Source organism: Cynoglossus semilaevis, chromosome 10 (assembly GCF_000523025.1).
Source record: "Cynoglossus semilaevis isolate Cse_v1.0 chromosome 10, Cse_v1.0, whole genome shotgun sequence".
Classification (NCBI taxonomy): Eukaryota; Metazoa; Chordata; class Actinopteri; order Pleuronectiformes; family Cynoglossidae; genus Cynoglossus; species Cynoglossus semilaevis.
In genome coordinates, this window is record NC_024316.1 from 13,844,432 (window position 1) to 13,863,263 (window position 18,832).

At 40.8% G+C, this 18,832-nt stretch overlaps 1 protein-coding gene across 6 annotated transcripts in view; it reads right to left on the bottom strand.

The window, feature by feature from the left end:
• The window catches only part of rgs19 (regulator of G protein signaling 19), an 18,856-nt gene extending 9,931 nt beyond the window's left edge, over window positions 1–8,925 (bottom strand). Inside the window, exons 1-2 of one of the 6 annotated variants that reach the window (XM_008318931.3) lie at window positions 8,619–8,923; window positions 2,999–3,106 (exon numbers count right to left, since the gene is read on the bottom strand). In XM_008318931.3, coding sequence (XP_008317153.1) covers window positions 2,999–3,013 — 15 coding nt within the window. In that variant the 5' untranslated portion in view covers window positions 3,014–3,106; window positions 8,619–8,923. Of the gene's footprint in view, window positions 1–765; window positions 920–2,998; window positions 3,215–8,453; window positions 8,567–8,618 lie in introns of those variants that run through there. The other 5 variants (XM_017035624.2, XM_008318930.3, XM_025059429.1 and 2 more) reach the window with 5 other exon arrangements.
• Window positions 8,926–18,832: the final 9,907 nt, after the last annotated feature.

Below are 18,832 nucleotides of genomic sequence, written 5' to 3' on the forward strand. Positions count from 1 at the left end.
TACTTTAAGTCTGCCTGTTCTGGTCAGACGATGAAAAATGATGGATTGTATGATCGTATGGTTGTGCCATGGCCAGACCAATAGCATACATGACTTATCTTTGATTTCAGGCACCTGGTGGCCCCCGTGGACTATCTAAGGTGCCCACAGGCTATGTTCTTAAAATACAACTAGTCAACTAGTCAAGAGGGTCAAAAACTGTACTGTTATTGTGCTCTTTGAATCAGTTACACTTGCAAATGATATTCAAATGGGTCTACTATTGTATGGCCCAGAACTTAATACATCACCGCATTGTTCAGGAGGTCTGTATCAAACAAACAAAGTCGCTCTTCATATTACTGAGTAACCTTGAAGTAGCTTTCAGTTTCAAAAAGGCTGCTGTAGACCGTTGGATTAATATCATAACAAACCATACAACATCACAGATGAAGTCTTCTTTCATGGTTAAGCAGCTAAAACAAGCAAAATTTCAGGTCCACAGAGAAGTCGGGTTTTTAGGAACTGAGAGAAAAAGCTTGATGACAGTGCTATTTCAAGTTCAACTAACAGGATTTAAAAGAGTTTCATCAGAAAAGGCACACGAAATCAACTCGATCTGAAGGAATCTGTCTAAGTTCAGGTTGGTAGATACGCTGCTTTTACTAAGGTTTCAGTCCTTAACACTGCTGCTGACTCCACAGGAAAAAAAAAGCTAAAACCTCTACGAATGGGTGAAATAACCCAACCCTGGTCACTAAGAGTTCGTAGAGAAGTGAAGCTCACCCAAGAAGTGACGACTCAGTAGAAGAAGAACGAAAGACGACCTCACCAAAGAACAAACCGGTCCTTCTTTCAGTAACAGCTTCTAATACACCTTCAAAAATGTGAAGGAGAAAGAAAGATGACAGGCAGCTCCAGTACAACAGGAACAGATGATGGGTGGGGGGTGAGGACGGGGGGGAGGAGGGGGGGGCAGGAAACAGTGTAAGAAGTATTGTGAAACACGCAGCTTTTTCGTTTTTTCCTAAACTTGATGAATCAGACCTGGTGTCCTCACTCACTCACACACACAAACGGGCTTTTGGGTTTTGTGAGGACTGCTCATATACACATTGTTGTCCTCAGTTCTTTTGCAGTCTTTAGTCAGATTATATCCCTAATTTAATCCCAATTGTAATCTTTACCCTGAACTAAGTTACGACACACAAAACATACCCCGTAAAGGAATGCCATTCTCATAATGGGAAGAAAAAAATGTCCTCAGAAGTAAGAAAAATAACAAGACACACACACACACACACACACACATACTCAGTCTTGCCATCATGACTGTTTGCTTCTATTCATGGTTATATGGCTTTAAGGGAAAAGCTGCAACAAACCAGTATTTTAACTTCTTTTATTTTTACTTCCTCTCAACATGGACACAACTGAAGCCCAGTTCAGAATTTTCAAAGGCTCTCTCTCTCTTTCTCTCTCTCTCTTTCAGACAAATCCAAAACTTTTAAAGTCGACTCCTTCATCCCTCCGGTCCAACTGGCAGAAGACAGTGATAACCATCAACAACGGTGCTTTGTGTTTCTGCCTGTTCTTTGATGTAAACGGCAGTTTTTCAAAATAGAGGCTAGCTGTACGGAGAACTGAAAGAAGTAGATTACATGATGACATCACGTGGTCCGTGTTGTCAACGTACATCAACGTACATCAACGTACATCAACGTACATCAAGGTGCATTTGGCCCGAGTGTGGTTTTCAGGGCCTAAATATCGACATCCGTGAGACAGGGTTAGTGAATCTCCTGTGCTTCTTGTGTTTGTGGTTTGGGTCTCAGAGTTCAAAGTTAAATGACAGTCCGGGAGGTATGTCAGACATTTCAGCAACAGCTTGGGAGGGGCACTTTCCTGTTACTACATGACCGGTCCAAAAGCAACTACATACATGTGCCTCTGGCGCTGATGAAATGAAGTAGTAACCAGTAGGGGGCAACGTCTGAAATTACTATGAAGTAAGTGTAAGTACACCTGAAAACTGGAATCTGTTTTCCACACACACACCAACCACCCACAAACTGAACCAAAATGACCATAAACAGTAAAGAAGCATCAATCCACCATCCAGTGATCAGAATCGGCCAATTATCAGCATGACGGGCCAGCAGTTGTTTTTTTTTTTTCCGATATGGCAGTCGAACGTTTACCTCAAGCATGTGGAGAACAGGTGAGGAAGCTCACACTCACAAGCTGAAGCGAACATGTCAATAGCTTGTAAGTACTATACGGTGAGCCGAGAAAACTCCAAGCTCGCTATTAGTAATACATGTAACAGTAGGTTAACCGCGGGACACTGTACACAACGAGATTCACCACTCTGTGGCTTTTATTTGGCAGAAAGTTGGCGGCACATGAGCCAGTGTTCATTTACTGCCTCATTCTACTCACTTTATTTTGAACTGCAGATGCTACCTTTTTGTACACGCTGTTAATTGAAGGCAGTATCAGAAAGTCAAACTTACCAACAGACTGCAATTGGTGCATCTTTAATAAACAACAGGACATTTACTTGTTTATTACGTTTTTAAGATAATTTGATAACTTTCTTCTTAAGTGGGATTGGGCTTAACAGTGTACATGGCCTACCTTGCCTACCTTGAAAGTGGACCAGGCAATGTGGGCTATACCACCGTTTTTCTGTAGACCAGGGAGCTGAAGCTCCTTTAAGGCTACTCAGTAATATGAAGAGCAACTTGTTTGATACAGACTTCCTGACCAATGTAATACCAGGGTAGTCCATGGAGGCCACCTGGTGCACCACGTTGGTGACCCCTGCTGTTGACCCTTCATCCTTATATGTCATTGGGCTACCTGGTGCACCCGGTCACCACGTTGGTGACCCCTATTGTTGACCCTTCATCCTTATATGTCATTTGTATTTAAAGTCTCCATCATGCTGGTTAGCCAAAGCTAAGGTAGGGATAAAAAGAACAAGTAACATGTAATAAAACTACAGTGAATTTACCAGTACATCCGTCATGTCGTGAGGGTGGGCAGTCAGTTAGTGCAGGATTCTTCAGTGATGTTAGCAGGTCGGACACATGCATGTCATCCCATCTTCTGCCTCGGACCTCTGCTTCAGTATTTCACACACACACACAGACATAGATACACACACACACACACACACACACACACAACCACACGTACAAAATGTGGGATGCATGAGTGTTGGTGTTAATATGTAGTTTCTCAGAAATGTCCCACGGAAGAATACAAGAAAAGCACAGATGCAGCCCATCAATGTCACACATCCCATGCAGCAACGCACCAACGACACGATGCACAGACGAAAACACAAACACAGAGTTTATAATGCCCATTAAATGCAAACAAAATAAATCCCAGTGGTAGTAGGTATGAAGACAATATGTGACAAAACACACACGTACCAATACACACACATACACACACACACACACATACACATACACATGAAAAGAGAAAAAGGCCATAATGAGTACTTTTTCTGGTACAGTGTTTCTAGAATAATTCAGGAATAACAAATATCATAACTCTAATACAGTGTTTCCCAAACTTTTTTTCTGTCCTTCATGACCCAAATCAACAGACATTATTCGTAAACTCCTGGGAAACATGATGCGAGACGACCCCAAAAAAAACCCCTCTTGCGACCCACCTGAGGGTCGCGACCCAGTCTTTGAGAAACATTGCTCTAGTACACATTCAACTCTCATACCCATAAAAACTGTGAAAAGAATTATGGTGAAAGTCACAGTAAATCAGCCAAATGGGAAAGTTAGAGCATATCAGCAAAAAAAATCTAAATGTCTGATTGTATGTCAGATAGACAACTGCGCAGCTAATCGGAGGCAAAAATAACACTTAGACTAAATCCAGCCCAGGCCTTTACAGCGTAAAGCTCCAAAAAAACATCCACCTCTGAGGCCTGTGAAGTGCTGCCCACTGCTCAAGTTTCATGAATAGGTTAAATTACACGACAAACCTAAGGCCAGTGAATCCAGCTCGTACGGCTGACTTAAAATAAACTTGATTCTAATTCTCTAATTTAAATCCTAATAAGGCATAGACTTACATACATTTTCCATAAACTGTAACTGGATCTTGGTTAAACTCAACATTATAATGCACATTGAGTTTAACACAAAAGAATCAATACAATTCCCACAATGTTATAACCTTTGACTTTCTTCAAAGACTTATTTAAGTTAACATGCAGAATTTGGATGACTTTTCTACTGTGATGTACCTCCTACTTTCTTCGGAATCCTGCCCAACCAAGGCTCTCGAATTCCACATTGAAAACATGAGACAGTGATTAGCAGCAAGGTTGTTGCTCATCAAGCCATTTAGTTTTGTTAAAGAAAGCTAATGAAATGATGCAGAGTTATTTTTGGTAAAAGAGAAGGGCTAATTTTGGTTGGGATGTGAGACGTATCTCCTGGGATTACAACACTCTGAGCAATCTGGAACTAGGAGATTTGTGTGTTTTTTAGAATGGACAACAAGGGAAAAGAATTAATGTTTACTTTACTTTACATTCCCAGAAAGCTAGATAAAGTGGAGGACACAGTGTGCCAAAAAGGAACCCAATGAATTTACCCAATGCAATCCTGAAACATGTGAATTAGATGTGAATTGATATTTTGATGGATGGATAGATCGCAAAGTAAAGTTATACTTTTATAAATCAAGTAGTCTATTACTAGAATTTTTTGAATGCTAAATGCAGGGTTAAAAAACAATTTGTTTTTCATAATTCAAATAAATTGCAAAGAAATTACAAATTCAGCCATGAATATTGAACGTTTTGAAGTTTAAGTATTTAATACACCACAGCTTGAGTTCACATGCTCTACAGTTTATCCAAAAATATCTCGATTTTATCTCAAAACTCTGTGGTGAGTTGAGTTGACGTTATATTTAGAATTAAATGGTTTGCGGGCCGTGAAAAAACTGCAACGTTCTAATGCAATCCATTTATATCCCATTGAATAACCTCAAATATGTGATGTGGATAAACAAAACCACAAGTGTCATGTGAGTGCTCCAACATTAGCCGAGCACTTGTCCAAACACAACGAGGACCAATTCAGGACAGACAAAGATGGAGACAGACATAGAGAGTTTGGGCGAAAAACTGATGTTTATAAAGAAAGAGGAAATAAGTAACAGTCACAATGAAGAAAGACCTCGGAAGTGACGGGCGTCAACTGGCAGGAAACGAAAAGGAATTTACAGAGTGGTGAAATGTATAGACGCAGATTTTGTCACTAAGAAATTACAGCGTTTTACAAACACACATCCTTATCCTTATCCTCCTGTCTCGGTCTGTAGTAACATTTGTAGACAACAATCATCGGTTTATAAAGATATAAGGTCAGTGCTTTAGTCGGGCAGGAAGACTGGTTTCATACACATCATGTGTTCAGTGTCTGAGGTCTGATTATCCACTGATGCTGAGATGTCTCTGCACTCGACCGACTTTTTACACTTCATGATCGGCTTTAACTGTTTCATTGTTTTCCCAGATTCAAAGGGTGCATGATCATGTATATCACCTCTCTGTCAATGCAGCATGACTGTGCTGATGTGACAAATACAAAACTAATATATATGTATATATATTTAAAACATGCTCTGTTTGTGCAATACCCATTTAATTTAGCCACTTAAACCAAAATAACAACTGACTTTTCTCCTGGCTTATCCCCCTAATGATCCAGAAAAATATTTCTTAACAATCCATGTCCACAACCATTTGTCTACTGAATCCTGTTTGTCTCCAGCAAAGTTTTTGGGCAACTGTTTTTTACTCTTCTAACATTTCACTCCACACAGAATCGTTTTAAACTATGCCACAATGCTGCTTCATTCACAGAGTTCGGACCTTGAAGCACAGAATCGTTTTAAACTATGCCACGATGCTGCTTCATTCACAGAGTTCGGACCATGAAATTAGTCACAGGCGTAAACTTTGACATCTGATATTGTTGATCCTGGAGTCAGTGATGTGGAAAAAAATGTTCACTGCCTTAAAAGGAAATTCCCTGAAAAAGAGAAGATCATATAGAGGAGGACTATGGAAGTCTGAAACCTATGTGTAGGTCATTTAACATGTTTGAAGTTGTTCAGTCAGCCTGGAGCTTCATTTATGTAGACAACCGATAAAAATACCCAAGACAACAGCTGAATCCAACAGAAAAATGTTCAAATACTTAAAGGTCGAAAAAATATTTATTTCAAAAGTGCTTTCCTTTGCAATACCTTTACCCAATGCTGCCCAGTACTGTATGACTCACGGACAGGTATTTACAACCAAATGAACTATTGTGAAAAATACAAAAAGTAGCTAATTGTCTCATATTTTATCATGTTAGGTGACGGAAACTCGACTGCAATCACATTCATTTCTGCTTTTGGTGTGTCGTAGTGGTGCTTTCTCCTTATATGGTCACAGACTCTACCACAACCAAAGACATCCCAACAAAATAACCATTTTCTCGCCACCAGACTTGCCATATACATATGCTAAGGTCTAACATTGGACTATCACTTAATTCATGTGCTCCAAGTGCACCATGGACCTCATGGTGTCAGTTTACGTATCAACAGTGTTTATAGTCCAGCAAGGTCACTATAAACTCGGGAAAACTGGGATACTGTTGACAAGCCAATGAAGGCCTCATGGTCTTGGTGTTAAAACAGATGCTCGTCTGTTTCAATAAATATATATTGCCCATTTTGCTTCCACTTATCGTTATAAGATATGGGCTGCATCCATCAGAGAGTACTTTCATTAAGGTCACTAGCAATTTTCACCTTAGTCAAGTCTAATTCAGCAAGCTTTTTGCTTAAGATTCTTGAGGCTTTTAGTCTAGGGCCGTAATTAGTAGATTAGTAATGAGATAATAAAAATATGATCGTATACGCCTGAATCTTGTCTGACAATATTCACTTTTTTTTTACCAGTCTATTAATGACATGACGACAGCGTGTTCAAATTACAATCACTGACACAGTCTAGGAAACCCAATAAACACACAGCTGGAGAAAAATGAACTAAAACAAAATGAATAGGTCAGTGTTAAATAACTATCCAACGGAATCAATTATGACTCTGTAGTCTTTCCTTATAGAGTACGAAATCTCATGACAAATAATGATATCAAAGAACAAATGATAAAACAGAAATAAAACAACAGCGGCCTGTGTCTGATTTGTCTATTTGTCCATTGAGGCCTAGTCCTGGTAAACATCACCGATGTCAGAATGTCAGTGAACTTTTCTTACACTGAGATGTCCGCGGTCTTGAAGGTACCATTAAGGTACTCATCAAGGGTCTTAAAGTCAGAGGTTGAAGACAACTGAACACCACATGTGACTGAAAGCTACATCCAAACAGGATCCTCACAATGAGAAACAACCTCAAATGTCACAACCACCCATAAACACTGTAGATGTTGAGATGTTGTTGAGTGTCATCAATGGTCCCATGTGGCCAGAGTTCCCATGAGTCTACCCAGCTGTTGATCACACAAGCTGTCCTTACGCGTTCACACCACTTATTACTCTATGATCAATTCCCTTTTTTTTTTACATATGGACAATGAAAATGTCAAATGTGATATAAAGACATGAATTTCTCTTATTTTTTTCTCATCTCAGGGCTGAATTTGGACTTCCTTTTAAATGCTGTTTCAGTTTCGGAACAAAGCTCCACATCTTTTAAACAGATTTCCACTTGAGTTTGTTGTAGAAAAACCTGGACCAAACAACGATGACAACATTTGTCAAAGCTGCTCAGATGCACCTAGAGACGCGTCCTAGCATGTTTGAGTAATTGGAATCGGACACCTGTTGAAATATTAACACCATATCTCTGAACCTTTGACTTGACCTTGTGCACTAATTTTGCGTGGACTTGTATCCACACCGAGCTACTTCTTAAAACCAGCCCAGCACGTTTGCTGTTTCTCTGCAGACTGGCTGTGAGCTGTAGCTGACTGACTGTTTTCTCAACACTATGTCGTTAAAACGTGGGTTAAATTGTCATTTTGAGCATTTTCAGGTTTTTACCCTACGCCTTATTCTAGTCGAATTAATAGAAGGATGTGTTATGAATAAAACACTCTAAAAGGAACAAGGAAAACTTTAACTTAAGTAATTAAAAAAAATACAGCCATGGTTTGTTAGCGCTCTTGGTTTTAAAGATGGCTCTGAAACACACAGGTAGCAAAGACACGAGGAATAAAAGTGAAATCATGACGGGGAGGAAAGACGTCTCCTTCGAGCCCTTTCTCCGCGCTGATTACGGGGCTACTGTGAATACACTCGAGGAGGAATCAAGAAGGTGAGAGCAGAGGGGACGAAAGGGGAGGAGGGGTGAGGAAGGAGGGACAGAAGGGGAGGGGTGGGAAGGAATCACGGAGACCGACCTTTTCCTCAACAGCGCGGAGCGCGGAAAAGCCCTGCCGCCGACTGGAGACCGGTGAAGGGGAAATTAAACTGAAAGCAGCACCTCCTCCCCTCCGCACCCCTCCTCTCTCCCACCCTCACCTCCCCGTCCTCAGGCTCGTCAGTGCAGCCGATCAGATACTCACAATCTTGGCATTAATAAGGTCCGGAGGGCGGTATCCGCTGCGCTTTCGGAGGCACATCCGTGTTCTTTCCCCTCGGCTGCTCAGCACCGGGGAGGTTAGATGCAAGGAATTTTTTTAAAATTAATTTTCCCCAATATATCCTGATGCCGACGCCGTCGCTGTATCGGAAGAAGGAGTCCTCCACCTCCTCCCCCTTCTGCTGCTTTCCTCCTGCTCGGGTTTTTCCCTGAGAGAAAGAGAGAGAGAGAAAGCGAGGCAGAGAGAGAGAGAGTGATAAAGACACGTGTAGAAAGAATGAACGTGTGTGTGAGAGAGAGAGTGAGAGAGAGAGCGAGAGAGAGATCACCGCCCTGGCAGCCAGGAACAACACTGCGCATGCGTGGCTCACACGTATATCCAAGCGGGGGAAACCCAAAGTTTTCAGATGTTTTTTTCTTAAAAGAAAATATAACAAAAGTTTAAACACTTTTGTATAATACCGCCGGTATTTTATTCAAATAAATGCAGCCACGTCATTTATCAGAACTTTAACTTCCAAACAATATTAGACATAAACTTTAATAACTAATATGACTAACATTGTCACCCTTATTTAACCAAATAAATGTTTCAGAGCGAATATCACTTTTTACCAGTGTACTCCACTACATTTTTAAAACTACACTTCTTTTCTGTACGCTATTATCTGATTTTTTTCAACAACATATACCTCATATCAACACCACATAACAAAAGTGAGTGTTTTATTAGTTAAGAATGTATCACCGAAATATACGTATAAATATTTAAGGGTAGGAAGAAGTCAGCATGTATTAAATGAAAAAATATTAGGTGAATTAGGTGATTTAAAACATATATACATATATATATTATTTGTGAGTATTGGTTGCTAATGTGATGTTCTGCTGTAGATGTTTCTAAATAATCACCTGGTGTTTTTCGGGCGTCACCTGTTTAATCTTTCAGAATGCGAAGCAGATGTTGGTTTAAAGTCAGACTTAATGTGTAAACAGTCCTCAATTTTCCCATGTTGGCTTCCATGTAATAAAAACATCGTTTAGATGATAGAGGTCGATAGAGAGGTCGTTCGGTCGGTGAAGTGGACCTTTACCAACGAACTACTGCTGCGGTGAGACTCACAACAACTTCACTCAGTTAGACTCTAAGAGTAGATTCCTATGGGCAAGTCTTCTGTTTACAGGAGGGGGCGCCATAGACCAAGAGGAGAGAGAGAGCGAGAGAGAGAGAGAAAGGGAAACAGGGAGTAAGTACCACAACACATCGTCGGAAGCCTACTACATATGTTTACACTGCAAAACCTACTGTACTGTAAGAAGCCTACTACATATGCTTACACTGCAACCCGTAATTATTTCACATCTATTTAAAACGGAAACAGTACAGAAACATCACACATTACAGAGACATTTAAAGCACAGGTTAATACTAACTCAGGTCAGTTGACTGTGCTAATATTTATGTTAACCTCAGCTCAAACCAAGAAAACGAACTCCTCTAAAGTCTGATGTCATCACAGGGATAATAATTTGACATCATCTTCAGACCTTATCTTTGAGCTTTCATTTCCCCTGAGACTCGTGTCCTCCAGGTCATCAGACCCGAGACCCGATTTAGAACCTGATTACAGGAGACCTTTGACCCATAAATCAACTGTTACATAAATATACATGAATATGAAGAGTTGTTTGTTTTTACCGCCCCCCCCTCCTCCCCCCACCCCCGTTGAAAACAGTGGACCTGCTTCACCTCTTTGTTATCGCAGGTTGACCTTTGATCGATGGCACGATTGTGAACCAGGTGTAGCAGCTGAAGTCTAGTCAGATATCAGTGTGAGCTCCTATTTATTCACGTATGAACCCGGACAGCTTTGTTCTGTAGCTCAGCAGCTCAAACTGACGCCTGTGGACTGATTTCATACATTACAGCTAACGGGGGAATAACAAACCCTGTCGAGAGAATCTTCTACTAATGAAACAGAAATACGACGTGTTAAAATAAACCACTTGTTGAATTTTCCTTCCAGAGTTTTCTATCAACACAAGGGGGCACTACAGCCGTGTATCAAAGCACTACTTGAAAAATCAAAGCATTTAGAAGTTATGCAGGTAATTTTTTTTTTTTTACTGCAGACAGTTATTGACCAACGGTTTGATTCAGGGTGCAATTATCCCCTCAACTCCCCCTTCCTCCCCCATCCATCCCTCCCACACTAAGTGTTGTTTGTATGTCTCTTATGAACTTTGTCATCTGCAGTGAGCACGGACCATTGAGCACACACACACACACACACACTGCGCTGTTTCACCAAAGTCCCCAGTCCTCTATGACAGCTATTATCTTCTACTGATTAGTTCCACTGGAGGGATCAGGGACTGAACTGATTTGCCTGAGGAGAGGACGAGTCTCTCCACCCAATTTGATGTCAATTTTATTTATCGCTTCGTCCCAAAAAGAAAACAAAATCCTACAAATATGAAGTAGAAACGTGTGGGAGATATTTGGTCGATGGTAATGATAAGGGTCGTGATGTTGCGTAGCTATCGTTAGCAGTTAACTTAGTGGAACAAAAGGCCGATAGAGGAACGATTTTACAAAGGTTACCCTTTTTTTTAATATTTTTCAGAATTCAATTAGAAAACATGTATATATAAGTATATCAGTATGTCCAATATATTAATATTTACATAAATGTCATTTAGCAGATTAGTGGCCACTAGTGGTCATGATGTGGGCAATTATAAAAGTGTTCTTTATGGATTTTATGGATTAAGTTGTAGGATGAGATTAGAGATTATTAAAAATAATCTCTAATCTCGACGGATACTTACAGTAACCCCAGGATCAGGGAGCGAAGCTTCTTTCCCTCTCTCCATTTTTGGTTTTTACACTTCTAATTTTTCTGTTTTTCTGACAACTTCCTGTACTGTGGCAAAACTTCAACAATCAACAAGCAACTCATCGAGTGGAGTGAAGAACAGATTGCTGGGGAAAGCTCCCACTCATCAACCTCTCAGTTGTACTTCAGTACGAAGACAGACCAAGACTCAGTCCTTCACCAAATGACAGTCTGCTCCAGTCTGACATTCAGACACGACTTCCTCTCTTCATCCATTCACTCACACGTCTCTTATCTGTGATCCCATTTGTGTGAAAATATTTTACAGCACAAATGACACTGAAAGAAAAGTACACACTGTGTACACACTGATTAGCAGCTCCGAGCAGGTATTGACGTTTTTTAGTATTTCTGGCCCAACTTTTGGTTTTCGTGCACTGTGATGTTTATCCTGTGTTATTCATTTACCTTTTCAACAGCAGTTTGGAGAGATGCTACGATGCTACGCTTCAATTTGAGAGGAACTTGTTCTTCAAATGTCTTTCACCAAGTTAAAAGATAGAAAACACAGAGATGCTCTGTTCTCTGAAGGGCAATGTAGATCAGAAGGTCCTGAGATCACGTTAAATCAAACCTTCTGTGGTCGAATAAAAACTGAACGACACCTGGCACCCCCCCCCCCCCCCCCCCCCCCCGCCTCGCGCTCACCCCCTTTAACAAAATAAGACAAAACAACCATCAAAGGCTCCGTCAGACCCAACATCACGGCTCAAGAAATGAATGAAAATCCTAACCTCTAAACAGACACTAGTCCTTCTAATGTCTCACAGATCATTCAGTGACCAGTAGCTGAGTTTATGGATGTCGAGGCCTGCTATTGGCTAGCTATATTTTACCAAGTGGAGTCCTCTTGTCACATGGTACTGTTATGAACAGGTGAGATGAGGGTGAGGTGTTGTGCAGAGGAGATATGCTTTTAAAATGATCTTGATCTGATAAGTGATGTGCAGTCTACACCCCCTCCCCCCCCCCCCCCCCCCCCCCCGCCCCGCCCCTGCGCCAGCGCCGCCGCCGCACCCCACCATGTAACATTGTTCATCCCTAATGGATTTGATATTTTGGAGCCGTTTTTTTTTTCTAAAGGAAAGAGACGTTTTGTTTTTGTGAAAAGACAGGATTTCGTTTTTCAACCTGCCTCTAAGTAGTCATTAAATTGCCATTAATTACAGCTTGGACAATTTTAAATTGACATTGTGACAAAGTGGCATCTCCCAAATATTTCTTGAAGACTCCCTGAATTCTCCAAGATCACAATTTATTCACTATCAATTCGTGTTCCTGTAAAAATCCACACAAAAAGATGAATCCTTCATCAGACTCATTTTCCTGAACATCATTTGATTGATTATTAAAAAGTAAAATGTTACAATTTCATAAAGAAATTTCCGGCCTTGAGATTTATATCGTTATTGTGCTTGAAGTCTTTTGATTTCAATAAATCTGCAAAAATATTCCATGTTTTTTTAAAAAGATTTTTCTATCGCTGTTTTTTTTTATTTGTCAGTAAATGTGTTCCATTGATGTCAAGCTTTTCAATAACGTCAACTACATTCCAGGAAGGTGTTTCATCACGTGGATGTTGATGAGTTGACACTGCCTCCTCACACATATTTACTCGAAGTCACTTCAGATGAAAGCAGTCACTGTGTGTCTGCATGTGTGTGTGTGAGAGTCTACCTGTCATAACTGCACTGTACCTGTGGGGTCTTTTTATTTTTTTTCTTAGAAAAAGATAATGTTGAAACTCTGTCCTTGTGGCGTCCTCCTCCAGTCTTCACTCTTTGAGAGAGTATCTTGATGTTCAGGATTCAGTTTGGAATTTCCCACACCTTAAAAACAAAAACAACACAACATGCCTTTTTATATGTATGTTTAATCATATTCAAATGACCTGGACACACACATATATATATTATATTATTTATATTAATATGAATTACTTTTTATTTATTTATTTAAATGCTTTTGATTTAAAATCTTACAAAGGAAATGTTTATACACTCGTCTTTATTGTGTGGAAAAATCCCACAAAAAAAAACACTCCAAACTGCCATCATATTTTTTATTTCGCGCACCCCCTAGTGGCAACTTGCGCCGCAACCCCACAGGTGCCCGCTCCACACTTTGGGAATCCGTGGATGACATGATCACCAACAGGGCCCTGGTTTGTTCTTCTTCTTCTGCTCTGCGGTGTCTCACCCTCTGCTCTCCTGTTGCTGCAGCATTAAACCAGGCCACATTAAACATTCATACAGCTGTAAACCTGGGAAACTGAGAGCCTGGTTATTTTTGATTGACAGCTCAGGGTGAAGCCGCAAACATGAAGCGGTCTTAAATTTATACTCAAGACTCGTCAGCTGTAGGCAGACGGCCACCGTCGTCTGGGGATTTTTAAGAGTTATTTTTGAAGTAATACTGATGGTGTGATACTGTTACGGCTGATACTGTCAGCCAAATATTTGTACTTTACAGTACATACATATATCAAATATATACAAACATATATAAGATGATGATCTCTTTTCCAGACCCTGATCTTGGCAGTTGAGTGAAGAGTGCCCCCTGCAGGTGTGTGCGTGCGTCTGTCCGTGCCGTGTCACTGCGCGTGAACCCATATTCAGATTACACGGACATCGGCCGCACACTGAGTGACAGGAGCTCAGACATTTACCATCGCCGCGGAGACTAATTATGGTAAACTGCTCACACGTTCCTATTGGCTGGTTGCTCAGAGGTCACGTACGTCTGAGACACAAGGTTTGAAATGAGCCGCAGCATCTGTCCTTGGCATTAATGAACCTGACGCCACCGTGGTGCAGCGGCACATCACTCCACTTCTGCTCATTACTGCTGTGGCCGTGACATTGGACCAACACGGCTGTAACATGTGTGTCTTCCTGCACATTAAGAACTTGTAGCTTCTCTGGGCCTGTGTGTGTGTGTGTGTGTTCACCTTCATGGCCGACAGATGTGACTGATGAAGAATACTAAAGAGGAACACTGTGGCTGACAGAGGAAAAGACCGCAGACCCTCAGGTGGGTCGCAAGAGATTTTGTTTTTGGGTCGTCTCGCATCATGTTTCGCAGGAGTTTACGAATAATATCTATTGACTTGGGTCGTGAATGTTTGTGACTGGGTGCCCAGGACAAAAGTTTGGGAAACACTGTACTAAAGTGATTGTCGAGGGGAAGTAGTTAAGAGTGTTTTTGTGTCTACTGGAAAATGACGAGCCCATTCGGTTGTTTATTGATATTCAAGAGTCGTCGTCTCTGATTCGCACAAACAAATACAAACACGCTCACAGACAGAGTATTCACCTGGTCGTCAGCTCACGACGCACATTTTGCTCTTTTGTGTCATCGACCTCAACATATCGTTCAGACTGTTGTTGAATCTACTAATTACTTTTTCATTTACGGTGGAAATAAATAGAGCAATTCACTGCAACAAAAGCAGGTAAATAAATAAAAATGTACTGGTGAAATGACTCGACCTCAGGGCCGTTATCTTTGAGCTGAGGTCAGTACATGTAATTACTGCGGGGGAGGGAGGGGGTCACGGAGGGTGACAAATATAAAGCTATTCATTCTGGGATTGAAATCATTCGGATTTTAATTTAAAAAATCTATCTCTCCATTCATCCATTCATCCATCCATTCATCCATGGATTTTAATTAAAAAAAATCTATCTCTCCATCCATCCATTCATCCATCCATTCATCCATCCATCCATCCATCCATCTAGTATTTACTAAGAAAAGGTCACAGCTTATGATAATGCTGTTACTGTCTTCAGAGTTAATGAGTCTTTGGTCCAGTGGGATTTCTCACTGGACCTTGACACTTTTTGGTCCATGTTTGAAGACCAGTTGGACCAGGTATCCAACTAGTCCTTGATCTACGAGGACGTAATCCCCAGCTGTACTGACTCAACAGGTGCTCGGTTGTCCTGAGACGACTTGGTTGGATCCAACCTGGGCACCAACCTACTCCCAAGCTCCGTACATGGAAAGAAGGACGGTCAAACATAAACCAGTTAAGGTCCCAATGGGCATATGGTATAAGTTGCATTAAAAAGCTGTGACTTTATTTCCACCAAAGACTGTATTCGGTGAAATACCAGCGGCTGCAAATGTGTCTGAGTTCCAAGAAAGCAGAAAATTAAGTGAGTATGAAAAAGATGGAGATAATGAGTTCTTTAGTGCTTCTCCCTCGGCCAAGCCTCCATCTGCCCCCGCCCCCTCAGTAAGTCCATCATCACATAACAGAAGCATAAACAATGACTGCCCTGTGTTTTCTATCTGGATGTTTAATTTAGATGCCAAATCGTCAGGAAGGAAACGAACGCCGTAGGGATCACTAAAATATCAGCGAGATGACACCCGAGGTGAGTGGAACAACAATAAAATAAGATGCAGCTGGGCCGCGGAGGAGAGACACGTTTGATGGATTGTTTTTCATAAAGTGGAGTTGGAGTAAAGTAAGAAGAATGAAGGAGCGCAGCATCTGCAGGCAGCTGGGAGGCAACAACAACAAAAAGAGAGAAGAAGAGGAGCGTGGAGTGGAGTGATGCAGACAAATTGACAGTTAATAGATGATGAGATTGTAGCGAGGAGGAAGTGCAGCGATGACAGCGGTGGAAGAAAGAAAATGTTGAGAATGAAGACAGGAAGGAGGTCAAAGTGAGAGTCGATGGAGTAAAGTTTGTCGGGTTGGTAATTGTTCTTGTTAGTGGAAAGAAAATGTTTTGAAGAAAAAAACGGCCCAAATAATAACAACAACAACAATATTAATAACAAATAATAACAACAACAATAATAATAATAATAATAATCATTATTATTATTATTATTACTATTAGACAAAGATCTAATAAATGTCAAAAATACATTTTTAAGACCAAACCACGAGATAAGAAAAAGAAGAGGAATGTAAATGACAGACAGGAAATGAAAAGCCGTGATAATCAAATTGGGATTATTTAAATTGTGGAGTTAAATCCAGGTAAGACTTTAATGTGAACGTCTTCCGCTTGAAGCTTAAATATCACCCCCGCCCCGAGTCTCTGAGGGTCTCACAAAGGCCAATCATCCAGTGTGAGAGGTTTAATCACCTTTATATTAGCCCAAAGATCTCTGTGCAAAGTTCAAGATTCCACACAGACGAGGTTCACGACAAACAACCTTGGAAGTGAATGTGAAGGAGGGAAGATAAATAAAGACATAGAAACGATGGAGGTTTGAATGGTTTGAATGGCTCTGCTGGGCCACAGGGTGTGCACTGGACATAGAAACGATGGAGGTCTGAATGGCCAGTAGTCGGGCTCTGCTGGGCCACAGGGTGTGCACTATTACATGTTCTGAAGACGTGACATAGAGCAGTGCGTGTTTCAGAGTCAATGCATTCAGTGGTGAGAGTGCCTGATATTTCATTATTATCATAATCTCCAGAGTGAACCAGGTCCACGTGGAACCCACAGCTGTAGTTCTTCATATAAACGACGTTCAGAGCAGATTAAAGAGCACCATCTCTGGCTGCGGCGGGAGCTGCAGGCCATAAATCATCATAGGTCGCAAGATATTTATGTTGTGTTTCTTTTTTCTCTGTACTCATCGGAAGCGCTCATGTATTTCATTACAATACATTTGATTCTAATGAAGCGGCGTGTCCGTCCTCAGGTTCAGCCAATGCATCATTGTTGGGTTTTTAATTCAAACAGTTTATCTTAGAAACACAGTCGCCCCCCGCGGGACGTTAATGATAACTGAATACTGCCGTGAAATGGAAACGCTGTCTTCTGACAAATATGCTGTATTGTAGTATTTCCATAAAGGAACTGTTCTGTGATACTTTACCTGATAACAACACGAGTGGAACTGTGGGAAAAAAGTGGTTCATTTGGTTGTAATGATGTCACACCATTCGCCCTTTTAGTGATTAAAATCTATATTTATTTTGGTACAATAATCACAACTGTATGAAAAAAAATATTTTTAGCTCATCTCATTCTAATCTATACTACAGATACCATCTGAGTATGTGATGTTATAATAAATAACTCATTAGTTTTGATCGCAAAATAAAAAACAAACTTGAAGCAGTGATTAGTTATTTCACTGTACTGCAATTTAACACATCCTCACTTTAAAACAAACAAACAAAAAAAAAGGTTAATCAATATGAAACCAACGCAGCGAGAATTTTAACCGTTTCAAATTGATTTTCTTCTCCCACCGTCAAATGAAGGATGTGCGTGTTATTGCTAATTATATCTGTCAAAAATAAGACAACTGCGGCGAATTGATCAGGACGCACACACACACACACACACACACACACACACACACACATAAACGAGTGCATCCATATCTGGGTAAACAGAAACGTCAGAATAGGTGTGGAAAAAAGTCCATGTCCTGTCTGTATTTGTACGAAAAAACAAGGTCAGGAAATCAACCTCTGTTCATTATTCTTCCTGCAGACAGGTGGCGTCGCGTTTCCCTGTTTAGTAGGTGTGAACGAGGTGATTAATGACTGGTGTGTGGTCCAGATTTGTCCTCTTCATCTTCTTCTCCCTCAGCAACCTGGCAGGTAAACCAGCTAATAATGAGGGGGGGGGGGGCAGGGAGGGAGTTGGTAATTGGACAAATGAAGTGGCCTGGTGCCTCTGTGGCCGAGGGTAACTTGTAACTTGTCATTTAACAGGAGCATTTAAAACAAAAACCAAAGCTGTTTGGGTATTTTGACTTAGAGAAAATGTTTCCCAGACACGTTACTTGAATAAAACTTGGTTCATTCAAATTATTACCGTATTTTCTGGACTATAAGTCGCTGCAGAGTAAAGGTCGCAACAGTGCCCTCTAGTGGCTGTCAGTGTGGCAATAAGGAACATGTAAATCTCCAATGGTACAGGAGTAGCAGATACTGGCACACAAGCCTAGAGTGCCCTCTAGCGGCTGTCAGTGTGAAAATAACAAGCATGAAATACATATTTTAATATAATCCATCGCTACTTTGTGGTTCACCTTTCACTCCCTCACTACATTGCGGATATTTTTTTTATTCCAATCTTGCAAGAGTTTTGCTATATTGCGGTATTTTAAAGTAAATAATTGTTTTAAAATGTTCAATATTTTTGTGATAAAAAAACATTTTCTAACTTCTAAAGCTAAACATAAGATCAAATCTGAGGAATCGATCACGGGTGAATGAGGTACAGTGGAATGTTCCTGCGTTGCTGCAGATCTGTGTCAGCTCATTCGACTGAACGTCCACGCCCACAGAGCAGCGAGTCTG